This window comes from Myiozetetes cayanensis, unplaced genomic scaffold, assembly GCF_022539395.1.
Source record: "Myiozetetes cayanensis isolate MyiCay16 unplaced genomic scaffold, myiCay2020 scf2-11, whole genome shotgun sequence".
NCBI lineage: Eukaryota > Metazoa > Chordata > Aves > Passeriformes > Tyrannidae > Myiozetetes > Myiozetetes cayanensis.
In genome coordinates this window covers 27,856,462-27,877,607 of record NW_026087411.1, presented here as the reverse complement: position 1 = coordinate 27,877,607, position 21,146 = coordinate 27,856,462, and the positions used below count along the sequence as shown (strand labels likewise).

General features: G+C 37.3%; 1 protein-coding gene across 2 annotated transcripts in view; it reads left to right on the top strand.

Moving 5' to 3' along the window:
- Nucleotides 1-21,146, top strand: part of BABAM2 (BRISC and BRCA1 A complex member 2) — a 167,313-nt gene that overhangs the window by 141,028 nt on the left and 5,139 nt on the right. For both annotated transcript variants that reach the window (XM_050315649.1, XM_050315648.1), the window contains exon 11: nucleotides 4,417-4,570. In XM_050315649.1, coding sequence (XP_050171606.1) covers nucleotides 4,417-4,570 — 154 coding nt within the window. The remainder of the gene's footprint in view (nucleotides 1-4,416; nucleotides 4,571-21,146) is intronic.

Genomic DNA, 21,146 nt, shown 5'->3' with positions numbered 1-21,146 from the left:
AACATGCAGTGAATAAATGTTGACTTCTGTGAAAACAAATACCTAGATTTATCCAGTGCCATACAAAGGATGAACAAAACTTTTCTGTAGCAAAGGGGAACACTGTATGGAAAAATTTCTAAATATTACCATCTAAGTGCTTAGAAATATTTTAATGGTCAGCATGCATTTCAAGCATGGTTTTGTTTTCCCATCTCTTCTCTCCAGTACTTAAAGGCAGGGAGGAGGGCACAGTGGTAAACCTGCCCTTCTCTTCTGAGCATTTTTCCCTTAGAAACTCTGTAACAGCACTGGTACATGCTTTTGCCGACACATTCCTTCCACATTTCATATCCTGTTTAAAAAGTTGTAAAATTAGATGCTAAGGATACTATTTTAAAGTTACTAAGGCAGTCAAAATCAACTCTGTAGTTGTTGACATAAGCTTAACAAACTAGGTAACCTGTTCCAAGTCTCAGATTGTTATTTTTTAAGAAAGTGAACAATTCAACCTTACAGATTCATTGCACAGTTTCTTAGTTATTAATGAACCAGGATTTTGGCTTTAAGATAACTATGCTTTGAATATATGTATGCATTAAATGCTAACTAAGTCAGGAGAAGCAAAGCTGTGTTCCTTCTAGATAGTTTCTTGTGTTTCAAAAAGAGAGCAACTTCAACTATTTATAAACTGTAATTAAGTTTCTTTACAACATGACTCATTCTCAACAAGCAAGTCCTTTTTCTTTTGCTTTCTTATGAACTGTGTGGGAAAATTAGGGTTCAATCACTGAAGAATTTACTCAATGCTTAATTACCCATAAACAGCCCTCCAAGTTCTGCTCATGTAGAGCTTGCATAAAGACATGATTTTCCCCTTATGGCTGTCTAAAAATTTACTTTTAAAAAATGGTCTGTAAATTGTAACATAGGAGAAAGCAGTGTTTTACTCTGGTTTTGGCTTCTTTCTCCCGTCTGCTGTTTGAGTTCATCATATATTAACAGTGTGATGCTTAGGAAAGTCAAAGTAAGAAATCATCAGTATTAAATTACTTTGAGCATGGAACTAAATTAGAAAGCTTTACTTTCCTGAATGAGCTAATTGTTTAAATTTTCCAAAGGAAATGTTTCTATTTCTGTGAGAGAAGGGGTAAATGGGACTTCCTCTGACATAATTTTCGTTTTAAATCTGAGTTTGAGAGCAACATTTTTACCTTCATAACCAAATATTACAGCTTAACTGCATGACTTGTATAAGCTTGCTAGTTGAAGTGACTCACTTACGCAGATGAAGTTATTTTTAGGGAGATAATTTGCACTGTTTAGAAGAGAGGAAAAAAGGGAGAGAGAGTCCTACTAAGAGCTAGATCCCTCATTATAGTTTACAGAGCTCGTGAACCCAGCATCCAAGCAAAAGATGACTAAGCAAGGGGTCTGTTGGTACTTTCAGGAATTTACAGACATGAGTCATCTGCTTATTTTCTGCAGACATATCACCAGGGTACTTCTGAGTCAGCTGTTATTTGGAAATAGTACTTGTATTCAACGTGATACGTTTTTGTAGTTCTTAGGTAACTAGCATGCCAAACCAACAGAGTTTGCCTAGTTCAGGTGTTGATTTACAGAACTGGTGTGTTGTTAACTGTGGTGCGTTCTTCATGGCAAAGTATAAAGTGTTGTCTTGAATGTAATTACAATAACACCTTTGCCACCTTATGTATTGCATGAAGACAGAACTGATTTTTTTATTAATGCACAGATTAAGAGTCAGACTGTCTATACAGTACCAGGTGAAAAGAAGAATTTTCTTTAGCAACCTGTGTGACTGTGATCAGAATTTGATCTTTTATATCCAGTGCACTTTGCCAGCAAGAATTACCAATGATGTTTGCTTATTTTTTGCATTCTGTGCACTAACAGTGTCAATGGACGGGCATCCACTGCGACGGAAGCAAATTCTTGCCTTCCTTTCCTACTGCTGAAATAATAGCTGGCTACCTTGAGATATGTATAACACTTTACAACTCAAGGCTATTTCCTGTTTACTGGTCTTTTAGGTGTGGTTGTGTTCCAGAATTAGGGACAGGTTATTTTACTTCGTCTGGACTCATCCACACCTTGTATTAAGGAAACACTTGGATTAGAAAACTGGAGGATTTTAGGTGACGGGTAGTGTTAGAAATCAGAGACAGGTCAAATTTTTCAAAACTGCTTGTAGTTCAGGGTAATACAGTAATACAGTTGGCCAGATGTGGGATGCACAATTTTGAATCTAATTTGATTACTGATTTATCTGGTCACATAAGAAATTCCTGAAAATTTATATACAGGTTTTGGTAATAGAACAAGAGGGTTTTTTTCTGTTGTATTTTGGTGGTACCTTCTTATAACAAATTAAAGTATCTCTGTAATGAGAGCACTATCTTGATTATCCATTTAAACAGCATTTCTAGTGCTAGATACTTTGTGTTAAGAGCAAACCTTTAGTTTTAGGTAACAGGAGGAAAAGTGTTGCTGCTTGCCCCATTATGTAGACAGAGTTTTCAAAGGAGAGTTAGTGAAAGTTGGAAATTCTCAACTAAAAAGTATAATAAAACTATTACTTGAATGCTTTGCTAAAGTTTGTTATTCCTCTCACATGGTGATGAAATGCAGAAGTGTAAAGAGTTGTTTTCTGTTAAGGAGTTGGTACTTAAGAAGGAAAAAGATGCACTAGAGGAACAGAGTTTAAGCACTCAGAGCTGAAGTAGTATATTTATAACATTAAAATGGAGACCCAGTCTCCTTGTTTCTTCACTCCTTTCCAAGGTGAAGTCCTTCAGAGGCTGAGGCACACACACTGTTTGTGAGGGGAGGAGACAGCTTGCTTGCTGATAAATGGCCACGTTACACCAGTGTTTTTCAGGGTTGTTATTTAGTAATCATGTTATAAAGAGGAATTTGACAGAGCAATCTTTGAATCTAACCTTTGTTAAAGCAGTGATCTGCCCTCAAATTAGCAGAACTCTGCCCATGTCATTACCACTTAAGTATCTGCTGGAAGCTGGTGTGTGGGCTGAGTCACCAGTACTCTGGGAGTTGTCACGTGTGGCTCAGACGCTGGGTCATGAACTGAGCAAGCGCTGTCATCCACAGTGATTTCTTGTATTTTGAGACTGCAGCTGGAATAGCACATTTGGTTTGGTGTACTTCATGGCTACAAATGCTTTACTCCTAGAGCCTGGGGGTAATTCAGGGAAAAGGAAGATACAGTGTGGCTGATGCACATCACAATATTTAGATGTGATTAGAAAACCTGAAAAATGAAGGAACTAGCGGCATAATAGCATGGAGTTTGAAAAGTAAAACCTGTCTTACACTGATATCTCAGTTTGTAAACAGAGATTTCATAGGAAGTGCTGGAATCTCTGCTCCAGGAAGTATTTAAAATACAATTCTACTGCAGTGTTCTTTCACTGTGCAGAATTAAAGAACTGGGCTTTGGAGGATAACAAAAAGTACAGTCATAGGTGCTTTATAAATGAAGTGTACACCTTTAAAAGAAATGCCCTTTATTCTGTTAATGTTGGTGTTATATTAAAGATATTAGTAATTCTAGTCTGTTGTCATAACCCAGTTTAACTACAAGTTTCTGAAATTGAAAGTAGACCAAGAAAATACAAACTACAATTCTAACAATGAAAAAGTGAAAAAAGAAACAGTTTCTGACCATGAAAATATATACCAGTTTCTAACTGTTTTAGATCATTTTACTGTTCTGCCAGACCTAGTGGATCATGAGACAATGATAAGCAAAGGGAACTAAGAGGTTCTGATTTTTATTTTTAGTGAGATATTTTGGGTATTAATGACTTTGCAGGGTGTTTTTGGGTTTGTGGGTGGGTTTTTTGTCTAGCAGATGACAGCAAGTTGAAATCTTTTCCAACTCATGTGACTGAATCTTTCTACATTCTTTATCAAATCATTTAACCACTTTAGGACCCAGGCAGCTGTAAAATGAGAATGATAATGCTTTTTATGTCCAAGGGGGCATTAAAATGAATTGGCTAAAGCAGATAAAGAAGAAATTGATTATTGAATGCTATCTAGAATGTATTTTGTGATTTTTTTATAGGGAAATTTTCACTATAACAGGAAAAATACTTATTTTTTATAAAAAAATAATCATGATGTAAATTTTATGATTAACATAGAAATACACTAAAGTATTTTTAATTATGTGCTTTACAAAAGTGTTTTGATAAAGCAAAGCATCTCATACAGTAATAGGTTGGAATCATTACTTGTGAGAAATACAAAACTATATTTTAGTACTAATCATCAATTTCTCCTTTTCTGTCACCTATAAACCCATAGGAAGGACAGATATTTTCCCAGTAAAAAAGAGAGAAAATGCAATGGTGTCTTTTTATTATTTTTTTCCTTTTTGAATTACAGTTGACCTACCCCTGTACTTCCCACGAGACCAACCAACCCTAACGTTTCAGTCCGTCTACCACTTCACCAACAGTGGCCAGCTGTACTCCCAGGCCCAAAAGAACTACCCTTACAGCCCGCGCTGGGATGGCAATGAAATGGCTAAGAGAGCAAAGTAAGTCACACTGCCTTTTCCTAGTAAATATTGCATTTGTTACATGTGGATAGAAGTTTCATGGATTTAACTGTCCATTTCCAGCGTTACAAAAGCTGAACCTGGTTTTGTTCTCATACAGTCCTAGCATTCCCGTAGGTGAGTGTAGACAGATACTTTATTAATCATGCTTATTACATTAGTGCCAGAGGACTGATCAAAAGAAGGCTCTTTCTGCTAGGCATTGTATGGGCACAGAGTGGTGTCAGTCTCTGCTCCAAAGAACTTCCAATCTAAGTGGATGGGATAGCCCCCAGCAGGAGTAATCTGCATGGTAGCAGTCAGTCAAGGTAACTCCCTGGTTTTGTGTGGGTGTTGAGGGGACCCTGAAGGGAAGCATGTGAGATGGAGAGAGCAAGGAAGAAAAACCTGAAAGAAATGGAATTCAGCTGTAATAAAAAGACATGGAAGAACAGGAGGAGGTAGAGCAAACCACCAATCCAGCATAGGAGACAGTCCTCTCAGATCTTCAGAAAGTTATCTAAAAGTCTGAATATCTCTTGCTTTACTGCTTTTTTGTTGGTTGGAAAGAGAGAATCTCTGACTCTTTTCTTCCATATTTTTTCTGCAAGCCCTTGTTTCAGGCTGGGGAGACACCACTTCAGCCTAAGTATCCTCTCTCGTTGCAGATGATAAGGCAGCCTCCCAGAGCGGTTCTGCTGCAAGGGCAAGATGCCGTGGGCAGCGAGTGCCCCCAAAGCTAGACATTATCCCTGCCTTCTTATGAAGCAGAATAGATTTTACCTGAATGGAGCAATATGGGCAGCAGCCTCGCTGCAGTATTTCAATTTTGCAAAGTGTAAAAAGGTTAGAACAGCAAGAGATTTAAGGAGGCTGATTATCAGTTGTTCAGCATATAAAAGCATCAAACTGCATAAATAACAAGGCATATTGGGATGAACATTTTGAGTGACAGTCAGAAGATTAAATTAAATCTGCAAATATGCATAAATAAGAGTTGAAACAAAAATAGTTCAAGCTGAGTAAATCAAATGAATGGCATGGTCAGAGACTGTAATTAGGAAATGATAGAAGCAAACAACAATTGACTTATGCATTTGTAGATTTTTATACTAATTTAAATTTTATGGACAACATCAAGTAACATTTGATTTTTGATTCTGATGCACTGTAATAGAAATTTTTTTGCCACCGTAGAAACAGAATAGAAATTTAATAGAAATTTGATTTTGCCACCATACAATTTATAGGAGAAGCATTTCTTGATCAAATGTGATTTTTAAATTTTCTTTTTGGTGTGGAGTTTCTTCTTTTCTCTAGCAGAATATTATGAGTATTTTGATTATCAAAAAAAAAAAAGGAGAAGAAGATTAAACAATAACTGGAAGTATTACTGTGGTGGGGTTTTTTTTTATAACCATACTACAAATGCGTTTCTTTTGCAGCTGAATGCTTACAAGTACCTATGTGTCATCTGCTAAGTGCATTCACTTATGAGTAGGTGTATACAAATGGACTTCTCAGCCCTGCACTTGAAATTCGAAAATATTATAGCAGTTCTCTTGAAAAGCACTAAATGTGTACACTTACTATCACATGCATGTTTGTGAGGTTATTCACTCTTACGTTTGAGTCTCTGCATTTAAGTTTTACACTGGGTACGTAATAGGAGAAAGATGATGAGAAGCGGGGGAAGACAGTGCGCTGAGATGTCTGAAATAGCTACCATCGAGCTGCAAAGAGACAGAGAAGCTGTTCTAGTTAAAAGCGCTTCGCTTGCAGGAACAACTAGTGATTCCTGAGTAGGTACCATAAATAAATCTGTATCAAGAAAAGTATGATGTTATGATACGTGTGAGCATATTTTAAGAAAGATTTTTATCAGAATTTAGCATCTTATGTAAACAGTGTTTAAAATATTTGCTGGGGCTTCTTAGAATAGGTTAGTGTGTTTCAACACAATGAAATAACTTTATTCTATTTTATTTTTACTGTAGAAAAGTTATGAACCAAGTATATGGGAATATATGGTGATATATTGGAAAGCTTTCTAATTAAATATATTAGTTCAAACACCATATCAAAACCTTCCCAGTAAAAGCAGAAAGAAGGATTCATTATTGACCCTCTAGAAACAATGTCATTCTGCTCAGCTGAAGTTAATTTAGCCTTGGTTAAATTAGAAACAACTGGTTTATGTTTATAAATACTGTCAATTAGGTTTTGCTTATATATAGTCTTTTTCCCTCTTATCCAAATGGTTTCCGAAGTGCTTGGCATTCTTTGGGACAAAACATCTCTTGTTTATCTTCCTGGCCACTGCTCTAGGGCCACAGGATCTCCCACTTGAGTTTCCAGTATCTGACCAAATTCTCCACCCTTCTTCTCAGACACTTCAGGGATCAGTGTACACCATCTTCCTCACTGGAGCTAAAAACACCATCAAGGACAGCTTTTGCTTGCTCTCACACCAACTGTATAAGCATCATCAAGTTTGAAATAGTATCAGTCAGAGATTTCCTCATCCTTAATTTTGGCAAGCCCTGCCTCTGATTTCAGCAATTCAACACAGCCTGCTTATTCATGGGCAGAGTTGTCATAAGTTCATGCCAAAGGGACTTTGATTCTGTGCCCAGCCTTCTCCCAGGGTTGTTGTTTTGGTTTGGGTTTTTTTTCCAAACAGGTGAGCCCATCCAATTCTTTCAGTGCAGGGACTAAACTTGAAAGTCTTGGTATCCTTGCTTATCTTGTGGCCCCCAGCAGAAGTAACCATCTCTTTTGAAGTTAGGATTTAACCCTTTGCTGTAGCCTTGAGACAATCAGTAGTTACTATATATATAAGTAGGAGCAAAATTTGTCCCCTAAAACGCATACATATAAAAGTAGATTGTGTGCATTCATGCTTAGAGACATATCACCTGAATCTAAAAGGCATATTCTCAAAACAGAGTATCATTTTAGCTGCCTGTATTTCATTCACAGAGAAAAACTGTTCATGTTCTTGCTGAAGTAATTGAACCAATTTATGTCTGTCTGATAAAGTCGAAGAAGTCGACCTCTCTCTCTGTCCTCTTAAGCTGATTTTAAAAACTGGGCTCCTTTGAGGTCCTCTGTCTTAGATTCCTTGCTGAGAGATAGCATCTGGTAACTGAAGCTTGCTATTGTCTTAGCCCAGGGATTGCCCTCTGGCATGATTTAATTCTGAGGGATGAATCAAGTCCTGATTTAATAATGCGATTCCAATTGCCTCCAGATTGCTTGTTTCTCAACTAAACACAAAATTTTAACCTGTTCCTCCAGATAGAAACAGGGAAACCAAAAATATTAAAATTTTCTTACGGGCTGCCAAGATGCTGTTTCCTCTCAGTTCATATCTCAGGGTTTGCCTCTTTTAGGTCACTTATTTATATGTCTGTGGCCTCCTGCGTAAGCAGCTTCTCCAAAAGATTGGTCCTAAAATACAATGGCAAGTCTAAGAAAATACAGTAAATTATGGAAAGTTAGCAGCCTTGTTTGTGGTGTACGTGTGAAGTAAAACATCTCTGTGCGGTTTCCATGGGAAAGCTTTCTTGTTTTTTTGCTTAAATAGGCATTCAAGTGTACATAAATGGAGTCTTTAAAGAACATGCAGACTTGAAGCCTGGGATTTTATGAAGGAATACTGTAAATAAAGCTTGTTTGTTTATACAAATGAAGTACAGTTCTTAGATGCACTCTGGCCCAGTTTCTGTCCGATCCACTGCTGCTCTGTAGACTTAGGTTATACTTCAGGGACAACAAGTCAGGACTCAGTTTACTCTTTTATCCTACATAAATCCACCTACTCATCATTAAAAATAGCAGGAGGATGGAAAAGTGGTGTCAGAATAAGAAGTTGCTCCAAAGGTTTGTATTCATTTTCTATTTCTTTGGTTTGCTGATAAAACTAGTTTTGAATAACAGTATTGTCCCTGGCCATTCACCAGTGTTTGCTGACTGTGGTGTTAATTTTATATATCCCTTAGGGCACTCTGAGGGTGAAAGCTTAAAAGGGCTCAAGTGCTCTTAAGTGTATATTGGCTGTTGCTGTGCCGTAAGGTCAAGTGCATTTTAAGATTATATGCGGACGCATCTTGTGTGAGCTACGTATGTATCCCCAGCACTGCCGCAGCTGTGGTCTGTGCCCAGCGGAAGCACGATATGGTTAGAAAGTATCAGGCTGGTGAACTGGGCCATAACATTTTCAGCCTCGTTGGTACCTTTTCCTTGAGTGTCATCAAATTACATGATCATGTGTATCGTTGGGCCCCCCTTACAGGAAAGACACTGAGGTGCTGGAATGTGTCCAGAGAAGGACAACAGAGCTGGTGAGGGGTCTGGAGCACAAGTCTTATGAGGAGGGGCTGAGGGAGCTTGTTTAGCCTGGAGAAGAAGAGGCTCCAGGGGGACCTTCTCTCTCTCTACGACTACCTGAAAGGAGGCTGGAGCCAGGCAGGGGTCAGCCTCCTCCCCCAGATAAGTGATAGGACAAGAGGAAATGGCCCCAAGTTGTTCCAGGGGAGGTTTAGATTGGATATTAGGGAAGAATTCTTCCCCAAAAAGGTTGTCAAGCAAGGCTGCCCAAGGAAGTGATGAAGTCCCCACCCCAGAAGTATTTCAAAACCGTGTGTATATGGCCCTTAGGGACATGATTTAGTGCTTGACTTGGCAGTGCTGGGCTAATGGTTGGACTCAATGAACTTAGAGGTTTTCTCCAAACTAAACAGTTCTGTTATTCTATGATTACATTTACAGAATAAAAAACTGCATTTCTTAGTCTAATAAAAGGGTATTTGAAAAGAAAAAGGGACAGTTGTTGTGTTGCTGTTTAGACAAACTCAGTTGTTATATGTCAAAGACTTGCTGTTGTATTCAGTAAATTTTAAGTGCCCTAATGATTTATTTTTTTATTATTTTGACATTAACCAGTTTCAACTCATCCAGTTTTTGTTACTAAGTCAGATTTCTTTTCATTTTATGCAGAATATCTCATACTATATTTCAGATTCTTTTAAAATAGCAAGTTTCTATTTCCATGAAACTTGTGATTTCCACCTCTGTTACCTTGAATCTCACTGTAAAGTTTACATGTAAACATTGCACCTTTTTTATAATCTTCTCTCCTTGACAGGTGTAATTAAGGTAATAAATCATTTGTTATTATTTGGGTTGTATTTAAGTATTTTTTCTGCTTATTCATAAAAGTAACAAATTGTATTTGCATATATTATGTGATTTGCATGCACGTTAGTCATCTTTAAAGAGCAGTTTTCAAAAAACTACCTTATTTGCATTCACATATACTCACCTCACAAAGCTTTCTTCATGACTGTCCCTATTGTGTGTTACCTTAAACTAGAAAGAAATTTAGAAAAATGAGAGTAGGGAACAGAAGCATAAAACACAGGGTCATCATCCTTCTCTAAGTGCATGTGCATGTGTTTGAACGTTTGCAAGGCTCAGAGAACTCTTTCTGGAGAAAAGCAGCGGAATAGACACAGACTAAGGGCTGAAGTGCTGAGCTGGGTAACTGGTTTAACTCTGATTTTTGATATTGTTGTATCAGAAACTGAACAGAAGTGATTTCCTTGCCTGAAATCAAGTCAGGCTGACATTCTGTTGCCGCAGGTGGGCTGCTCTTCAGAACGCAAAAGGGGCAATATGCTGTGACAGCCATAACAAGAAGAGATGTGGCGACCCAGACGTGTGAAGCTTATGAAGATATTAATTTGATTTTATAGACCATTAAATCAAAACTAAGATTTTCCATGGAAGTGTCAGCTGATAAGAATTACATGAGAACAGTAGAAAGAAAAATGGAAAAAATTCTGTTTGGTTAAAATAATTAGTGATTGCTTTTGTGCTTGTATTGTGTTCTGCAGTTGATTTACCCTCAAAACTTAATAACAAAATTATTCTGATTTTAAGATATAATAGGCAAAGTAGATAGAGCTTTTAATTAGAATTTTCCAAAGGATATTGCTTTATTTTTACATTGTCTGCATATGCTACAGAGTACAGTGCATATACATGATACTTGCACTTATTGAGTCATATTTTTCATGTACTTTTCTTTAAATGTCTCTTTGGATAATTAAGCCTGACTCTTAAGTTATGGTATGTTAGTTTCTGACAGGTGCCTGCCAGGGATCTTCAGTGCTGTCATGCATTATGTGGATTTCAGCCAAGACAGAAGGGCCTGGGTATTTGTTTCTGGTCACTTCTCATTAAGGCTTTGACTGTGGGAAAAGAAAAACAACTATTTAAAGATAAGGAGTATAGGTGCTATAGGAAGTGCATAGAAATAAAATCTGTTAGGCAATTAGTTTTTCTGTGGTTTTGTGTAGATACTATGTATATGTGTGAACTGTACATATGTGCATTTCAATATATAGTAAATATTCTTTCTGCAAAAAAGTATTCTCTCATATATTGACAAGAGAAATGCACAGAAGAGATTGAAGAAGTTAGCTTGGTAAAAGTGGAATATAATAGCACTTAGCTGGAAGACAACTGCTTTGTAGGAATTAAAGGTTAGGATTTAATGTAGGTGGTTCTTGGATAATCAGGGTTAAGTGGTGTTCTAGAAATACTATGAAACGTTGTCTGATTCGGCTTTATTAGAGAACTCCATTATACATTTATCAAAGCTACTAAATCTATATTAGAGCATGGAAGAATAGTTAGGAACAGGTGAAAAAGAAGTACCCCCTTTCTTAAGAAAAGGATAAAGATAAATACATGGGTCTGGCAGAAGCTTGACATTCAATAACCCAGATTAGTACTGTTGTTTGATCAGTTATAAAATAAACACATCAGTAAAAGTACTAGATGAGCTCTGTAGTCTTGTCCTTTGAGTAATATTTGTAATTGCTCCACTAAAACACAAAGAATAGTCGTACTAGGTAAAACATTCATTTAGCCTACTGTCACGTCTGTATCAATAGGCAGTAGCCAGTGCCTGTGGAAGAGCATGGCAGAGCATGTAGCCATATTTTCATTGCATGTTCTACCATCCTACAGGGTTTCTTTATCCAGAATTGGTACATTTCTGTTCAGTAACCCTATGTAGCTTTCCTTCTGTTTGATTGCTTTTTGAACCCACATCGTAACATCACAAAATTCCTTGGCAAGGGATTGCACAGGTAACAGGTGGTGTAAAGAACAGGCTTTGTTGGATTTTTGCATTCCTACTTCCTCCTGACTCCAGTTGTTATTCTTTAGCTTTTGTATGAAAAGAAGCAACAAATATTTAATTCACTGTTCCCCTCCAAAACCTTTGTTTTATGTACCTCTTCATGTCTTTTCTGTCACCTTTTCTCTTGCTCTTCTCACTCCTTCCTTCTCCAGAACCTTTCCATGTTTCTAATTGTCCTTGTTCCACTTCTTTCTCCCTTTACTATTTCTGTCATATTCTTCCTGAGACAGGAAGCTGCATGTTGCTCATCAGTGCATTCACCATGCATTTATAACATTTATATGGTGAAGTAGTGATACTGTCTGGTTTACTCTTTATTCGAGTTCTAATAAACATTTGATTTGGGTTTTTTGCATACGATGGAAGGTTAGTTACACTGTCATTTTAGTACCAAGATCCCCTTTCTATCTGTTTTTCAGAGCCTGTGTTTTTGTGTATGTAAAATAAAGTCTTTTTCCTCGCATATTTCCCTTTCATGCTTGTCAGTATTGACTTTTCACCTGGTATGTTATCTCCCAGTCTCTCAGTGCTGTAAGAACCATCTGCAGTTCCTCATAACTGTGCCTCATTTTCCCCTCCCTGACTAAATTGTTAGCATTAACAAACCTTTCCATCTTCTTTGCTTACTTTTGTGTATCATGTAGGAATATGAACAACACAGGTCAGAACAGTAATTCTCAGGTGACTCCATCCTAATAGTACTCATCATTCATTCCTGTCTTTTTCTTCTTATCTTGACCTGCTATTTATCCGCTCATGGATCTTTTCTCCTGCTGAAAGAAAAGCCTTTGAAAAGCCTTCCCAAATAGCTGTAGGAAAGTTTAGCAGTATGTGTCACTTGAATTTTTGTTGTCCATGTGGTTTTGATACCTTGAGAAAATAAGAGACCTGCGAAGCACAAGTTTGCCTCCTAACCAATATATCATATATGCTCAAGTCCACTAATTTTGGACTTCTTATAAGTTTATGGTTTCTATTAACAATCTCTCTTCTATTAACTGTCTCTCTCTGTAAAGTATGGACATGAGATTTACTGGCCCATAGTTCCTTCTATCCTCCCAGACATCCAGACATTTTTTCAATTGACATGATACTTCTCTGGTGACAAGCTGTTTTAAGCACAAGGTTACAAGCTATTTAAGAGTTTAACTTTCTCACACTTGAGTTTCTCTGTAACTTGAGTGTGAATATAATCTGGGGCTGCTGATTTGCTTGTGTTTTGTTGATTTGTTCATTACCTTTTTGGCTGACATTTCTGCATGAGTCAGATCTTTTCATACCTCTCTTGGAAAGCAGAATTCTGGTATGGCAGTCTCTTTAAGCATCTCCATTTCATTTATTCTTTGTGACTTTTATGTCTTCTAAGTATTCTTTTTACTTTTTGACCAGATTTTGTACTGTTTGACAAGTGTTTATTTCAAGGGCCACAGCTAATTTGTTCATCAAATTCATCTTTTATTTGCTTTATTGTGCTTTTACCTATTAGTGTTAAGGTTTATTTCTGTCTCCTTTCCGCTTTGGATAGGTCTCCAACCTTTTAAGGATTTCCTTTTATTTCTGATAGCAAATATATATCTTTTGAATAGCAAAGAGGAACAACTTCTTTAATATGTTTTATATAATCACAGATGTGTGGCGTCTCATCCGTTTCCTTCTGAGTGGTTTGTCCTAATGAATATCCAGGGAGGTTTTTCTTTTATGGTTTGGTATGTTGCCTTCGGCCTCAGTAGTTGATAAGCAATCTGGCAAAGCAAAGCGGATGGCATGATGAAATCAGTACTTTCACCTGCAAGCAGACTTTGTTTTCGGGGATGCTGGTTGTCAGACTCATTATGGATGCATCTGTGGTGTAACCCTTCATTTCTGCCTCTGAAGTACAATTAAGGGATTCAGTAACTTCTTAAAGATTTTCCAAGTTCTGTTATTACTGCTGTGAGCTCCTCTCTTCTTGGATCTCTACACTTGTCTTTCCTTACGAGCTTGCCTCCTGAATGTATTTTTGCTCAGTCTTTTCTGCCTTCTCATACTACTTATATCATCCCTACTTCTCCCCCTCCTTATTTCATTGTATTCTTCGCCCTGCTCTTTATAATTTGAAGAGGTTCCTAGTAGCATCTTGTTTGGCATTGATTCTCTCCTTCAAATCTACTAAATAGTTTGCTAAATAATTACTCTCCAACAGTAAAGCTCAATGTGTATTTATGTAGCCTAGATAGGAGCAAATAATATGTGTCTTGCATAAACAGTATTTCTTTAAGAAGTTAATCTTTATCTGGAGTGGAAAAATATGGCTATGGCACTTCAGCATCTAGGAAAAATAGAGCAGACTTGTCATGCTGTAGCTCATAGGACTGGAAATTTCCTGCAAATTAACACTGTATTTAAAAACACTATATGAAGATTGAGTTTTTCCGTGATGGTCTTGGAATATCATTCTCATGATCCACTGATAAGGAAGTGGACTGACCATGCTATGACAGCGATATTCCAGTGCACCCTTCACAGACACCCACTACACCCTGGGGAAAATGGAAGTTACGAATGCAGAAACAAAATTCTCTATGATCTAAGACCACAAGCCTTCATCTGACTGAAGCAAATCTATTTATGTACATTGTGGAGAAGGTGAAGGAAGTGTTTATCTCTTGAACTGGCTGGCAAACATTGATAAAAAATCTTTCAAAATGAGAGGTTCATTTTGCTATGTGTGCTTTAGGGCACTTATAACCACTTTGTCTGTGCAATACACCTTTGTAAATTCCTAAATATCTGTATGAGAAACCTGTGAGAGATTAAATCCTGGAATCTTGATTGCCAGATGATTCAAAAAAGTTGCTTGCATAGTTACTGGCCTTGGTCTATATGCACTGATTATGTCCAGGAACTGTGTTTTTATCTGTAATTGTCAGTAAAGGTCCGTGCATTTGTGAGCACGTATACTCTTGGAACCAAAGTTAGTATCTTTTGCAAAGTGATGACCCTACTTATGCTGCTGCTTTAAAATAAACATTAATTGCCAGCCTACGTAGTGATCTACAATCCTGGCTCCACAGCATTTCCCTAGAACTCCCTTCCTTTATATTTTGCCTTTAGTCAGGTTGTTATATTTATGGTTGTTTCGTGATTTGAACAGATTGTCAGGATTTGTTTTGCTTTATGGTAAGTTGGGCAGCAAAGTCGTCTTAAGTTTTACATCAGACCAATATTGACTTCTTCACAACTTTATTTATAAAATCAATTGATATCATAGGTTTTCGGAACAGATGCAAATGTATAACCAAATGAAAATTTAATTTTTGTTTCTGTTTGCTTCATATGGAGTAAAGCCACCTGTTAATTCTGCAGTCAGCAAACTACTGAAAAACATGTCTAAATATAAGAATTTCTTGTCCCTTTCTGTGTGATTTGAATCAGAAATGGTAATAAATCCACAAGAGAGTGGAGAAAAAAGACATTTGTAAAATACAGAAAACAGCTTTTGGACATGAGTGAATTTTAATGTTTAAACTTCTGATGTGTACTTGGTTTCACTAGTTCTGCCACTTCTATTTCCTGTTATGGTTTTGGTAGCACAGGTTTTGGTTTGTTTGTAAGTTTGGAGACAATTTTCTATCGTGTAATATTATGAACTGAGCTGGCAACAATAGTATTTCTTTAAAACTTGCATTTTGGTCGCTACCTGCTGCAATCCTTCAGTTCTCTTGGTGCTTGATTACTATTCTGTCCATCAACCTGGCTGCAGAGTCAGTGCCTTGCATAGACTGGCAGGTGGAAATGAGCATAAGAAGTTTACTGAACTCCTTGTAAGTAATTCACAGGAAAAGAGGGTAGCGAGACAAAATATTAGAAGAGGAAGAGAGATTGTGATGCATATTTTTTGGCACACAGAAAAAAAAATTGCCAGCAGCATAATGGCATCGGACTGTGCTTCCTTTGTACATTTGTGTGTTTAGCCAGTTACAGTAGCAGTAATTTAAGAACTATTGTCTTGCTGTTGTGTAAACACTTGAGATGTTTGCTTGGCATCACCAGTTTTGGAGATGTATAAAATGGAGAACTGTGTAGACATTGTGTTTCACATAAAAGCAAAATATTTGCTATAGATAAAGCTGCCTAGTATGGAAATTACAAACCACATCCCAAAGAGCATACCATCGAGAAGCTTAGTTTAGAAACATGAATTCGTGCCAAGTATCGTTACATATATTTGTAGCAAGAAAGAAATCCTGGAAGGTACCTTTATCGTTCTGTGCTGTGCTTGGGTAAGTTTTAGTGATGTTCACATTTGAATGGTGGTTCAGGAATGGTGCTGCCTCCTGAGTGCCCTGTGCGTTCCATAATAGTCCTGATTTTCGTTAGCACTTGGCACCTGGTGCTATTGTGGGACTGCCTGCTACAACCCATTTTCAGCTAGGCAACCAGAAGTTAGAGTGCTGAGAACTATTTGTCACTTCAATTGCTGTAACATCTTAGATGTGGAGAGAATGATATAACAATCATTTTTGTCCTAATAGAGCTGTCATAAAATGTCTAGTGTAGAATTAATCTGTTACCCCATAGTCATCCTAAAGCAGAAGACTGAGTTATTCTGCCCTGCTGTGAGTGCCCACATATCTTTAGCCTGGTGAGGAATGCTCTGGAAGTGCCTGAGAGTAAACAGACAAAGTGGTTCACCCAATGGAAATATGTTTTTAATGCATTATATATAGTAAGAATAGCAAGGAGGTTCAAATGTCTCACGTCTGAGTTTACAAGGAAAAAACTACACCTCGAACACTGGCATAAAGGCCTGTGGAAAGAATGGGCTTCCAGTAGATTTCCACACGTTTGCATTCAGCCCTTGTTCAGTGCAAGGCATAGAGAGATGCAGGAGGAGGGCATAACCACAGGGTATGGACCTAATGAGCAGTCATATGGAATATGACCTAAATACATACCCACTATTGGAATTAATGCAACAATTTATTAATTTAAGTTCCTTTTGTTAATTAGTACTAATCATGTTAAATTAGATAGCTCCTGACAAAAGGAATTTGGAAAGAAAACAACTATATTAAAAAAAAAAAGTTGGCATCTTTGATTTTGTTCTGTCATAAACAGCAAATCTTAGAGAGTTTGTAAAGTTACGGTAAATATTATCTACGCAGGAGATGAATTATTAGGGGTTACATGAACCAAACCAGCTGGATGTGCCTGTGTAGTCACAGGAGGACAAATCCTCTCGTCTGGCACCCAGAAGGGATTGTTGTAGGTGTTCAGTATTTTCAAAACAAGTTTTCATTGTGTCAAAACAAGTTGCAACAGGAACATAAAAATACAAAGGTATGCTATGTATGTATGTATGATCCGTGCAAAAATTCTTTGTACTTCAGAAAGTAGATAATCAGGTGATGTTGATAAAGCCTGGAGAAGCTCTTTTATAATTCTAATATGGCTATGCTGTTGAAATAATTTATATAACAAGATTTTATTGCAAAGTGTCAGCATAATAATACTAGTCTGGGAGGAATAGGTCAAGAACCTCAAGAAGCCTCAGGCTGTCCTTCACTCTGACCTGCACCCTTCTTAATTCCTGTTTTCACCTAATTTAATTGGAAGAGGGGAGAACGTTGATATTCTAGCTAATTTATGAAGATCAGTCATCTATGGAGTTGATGTTTTTCTGTCAGGATTCAGTGTATTTGAAGAAACTTGTTTTGCAGCAGTTCCTTAAGGGTACAGCAGGAAAAAAATGTGAGATGCAAAATGATGTAAATCCTGGAGTTACAACTCCTGTAAAAGAAATGGATAGCAGCTGGAGCAAATGCCTGGTTTTCTTGGCTGTATCTAATACAGCTGGTAGGGATACAGTTCAGTCCTTACCTCAATCCCAGGAATATGCAAACAAACTCAATTTGCCTGCTGGACGATTCAGACAATGGAGAACAACTGAGGGGAAGGGGGCTCAGCTACAGATCTTACTCCAGAAGACTCAGAAGGATTAAGTAAGGATTCAGAGATGCTCGTGACTACAGGAGTGCCTGCCCAAGTCAGATCTATTAACTTGAAAAGGTTGAAGGAAAAAACCCTCACATTTTCCCGCATGCCTTGCCTAGAGTAGGAGAAAAGGGAGGTATTTTTCAAATATATAGGCTACTATGATTTTGAATACACAAAGGTTGTTCTATAATAGTTAGAAACAAAAATTTGCAGAATTAAACCACAGTCACAGTAGTCACTAAAACATTTTGTGAGAATGAATTAGAATATTGAAATAAAGGGTAATATTTAGGAATAAAGGTTGCTCTCAAAGCCAATAGTAGGAAAAAAATCCAAGTATGATAACGTGAGTCTGCCTTCAGATGAGAAGGAACACAATGTGTATGGCTGATACAGCGAGAGAAGGTAATGACAGCCTCAGTGTCTTTATGAAAAGATGAAGATTTTGGCTCAAGGGCTTTAATTTGCCAGTAAAAAATGTACAAGGACAGAGTACACTGTGCTGGTAGTAGACATGTTGCTGTACATCTGAGTCTGTTCTTGATGTGGACCATCGTGATTGCTTCATCCCCTTCCTTTTCCTCAAATCATCTCTCGAGGGAAAAGGCACTTGGAACTCCCACATCTTGAGCTGAAACTAATTAAACGTATGAGTGCAAATAGGGCTAGCATGCTGAAAAGCTTGGCACTCATGAACTGAGGAGTTTAAGGGGAATCTGTTTCGTGAATGACTTGGGAAGATGATTCATCACCCCATGATGATTGTCCTTGTCCCAGACACGAAAAGCAGAAATCCCACTGATATAGCATTTTGTATGTTTTTTCCTCTCAGATTTTGAATCTTGATGTTCTGCTCCAAATTTTCCACATGAAGATTTTAAGAGAAATAGAAACACCTAGCCAGCTCTTCGAACTTTGTTACCCCAGGAGTGGTAACCATTGGCTATAGCAGCAGTCCAGCAAAAGCAACAGCAGAAACTAAGTGTGTTAGTGTTAGAATGCTTTCACCATAAATATACGTGAAGTGTTGTTTGATGGGAGATTGCAGCTGTATAATTTAAAATCTTTGCAGATTTTTGGCAAAAAGAGTACCTTCAGGTATCTGAAGGCAAAAGGTATTATCAAACGGTCAATGCAGATTTTCTACCAACTGCATTTAAAAAAAACCAGCACTACATTATCCTGGAAAAAAAAAAAATTACAATTAGAATGAAATTTCACAAAAGCACGTGAATTCTGAGTCAAGTATGTTTTAAGTGCTGCAAACCGACACCCTGGGATTTAGGCATGTATGGGCTTCTAGAGACCTTGTACCACAGTCAGTGTTTCATATCCCTAGAAAATACATAAACAGCAGGTGAGCCAATTCTGCCTTCTTTAGATGCTTACCACTTGCAATAATAGCAAGACTTTCTTTCCATTGGATAATAAGGTGAAGGAAAGAGAAGTGCTTTACTCTCAGCAGATGTCCTTGAGCGTAGCACCTGAAATTCAGTGAACTGTGTCAAGTATATATAGTGGTTAACTACAGAAAAATGTGTTGTTTTCTGGAGTGATGAAGAAAAATTTCCATAGAAACCTCATAAATTGCTACCTTGAACTTGGAAAATGACCATTTGAGGGGAAAAAAAACAAATAGACAAAAAACAATGGAGTCTTATAGTAAGATACTCAACAAAGAGTTAGACAGGTGCCTGTAAGCGTATGAAGATTGGCACCCACTCTAGATTGAAAACAACTCTTTAAACACTGTTTAAGCTGAGATCTAAACCATTGTGAGAAGGATGCAACACTCAACATGTGTTTTACTTTACGTTAGTGTTGATTGTACTTGACACTCAGGTAAAGAATGTTTGTGGACTTTGTACAAATGAGTTTCTCTGTACTTGAAGGAGCATTTTATGCAGTTCTTCTGAGCTTGGTGTTAGGTCAGTGTGATACAGACCCACCAAGAACATGGTAGAAGAAAGCAGGAGAAAGAAGGAACTCTGTATTTCCCAGAAAGGAGAAAAGACATTGATCAAAAGCTAATTTCTGCCATTTGACACAGCTTTGAGAGACCATAGGTCAAGTTAGCTTTCTTTATCTGTAGTGTAATTCAACAGGTATCCAAGTTACTGATTCTTTTTTTTTTTAATAACAATTCTCCAGAGCTGAAAAGCATATCTAGTGGATGTAAAAATAATAATTTCAAAATAGTTTGGAGATACTTGAAGGTATCATGTGGCAAAGTGTCTAAAAAAAAAAAAATTTCATATATTTTTATGTGAATTCCTGTGGTGTAGCACAGATCAAAGTTGTTGAGGGTGTAAATTCATATGAATATGTTTATGTGAATAGGGTATGAGAAACTAATCTTTTTCCAAAGTTCATGTTTATATTCACTGTTCTTCTGTGTCGTATGTACAGGATGCTGGAATATGAGTGTTTTCTCTTAATTGTTATATCCCATCGTACTTCATGGACCGGGTTCTTTGAAGGGACTTCTTCTGCTGTTGTTTTTATGCTTAGGACTCCTGTGGTGCACCAGGGCCTTGTCTGTGGGCCAACATACATCATCTCTGAGATGCTGGACCACAGATATGAAGGTTAATAACAAGCCAATTGTTTGGGTTTAGTTCTACAATCCAGAATATCTTTTCAGATCCAGCCAAACTGAAATATCTCGTTCTTTTCTTGATGGAATCTCAGTAGCATTTCCACAGAAATGCATACAAGTGGGTAAAAATGTAATTTTCCTTTGAAAAAGCCATGTAATTAAAAAAAAATCCAGCAACCTCTAATAACAAGTAATGTCTTTACTGCCCATTCTACTCCTTCATACACACTCAAAATAAGCAATGTTACTTTCATGTACTGACACTTGCCATTCCCTCCCTATGTGCAGTGTTCATTGAGCAGTTTAACCTCCCTTCTCTTACTTCCCCATCTTTTCTGCTCAGTCTGTTAAATACGCTGTACCTCGTACAGTCCTATCAAGTATATTTTGCTTTTGGATCTCTTTGCAAGGTCTTTCTTGGTTTGGTTTGGTGAGGGGGGTGGGTGTGTTAATTTATTTTTGTGTGTGTATGTGATGAACCATAATTATCTCAGATTTTGCCTAATCTGAGATACCTAGGGTGTATGGGAGAGGGGCAGAAATGGAGGAACACATCCCAAGTAAACATGTGGTACTGCATTTGTTTCAGTCTGGACAAGACCACAAATGATAAGGGCAGACTTAAGCATGCACTTTGAGGTACAGAAGGAAAAAAGTAGACATTTAAAAATTATGAACTATTAAAGGAATTTTTGTAGTGTATGGAACTTCGCCAAGAGGTTCGTATGAACTACCAGTGAAGTAACATCCTCTTTGAAATAGTACATCTGATCAGAATGTAG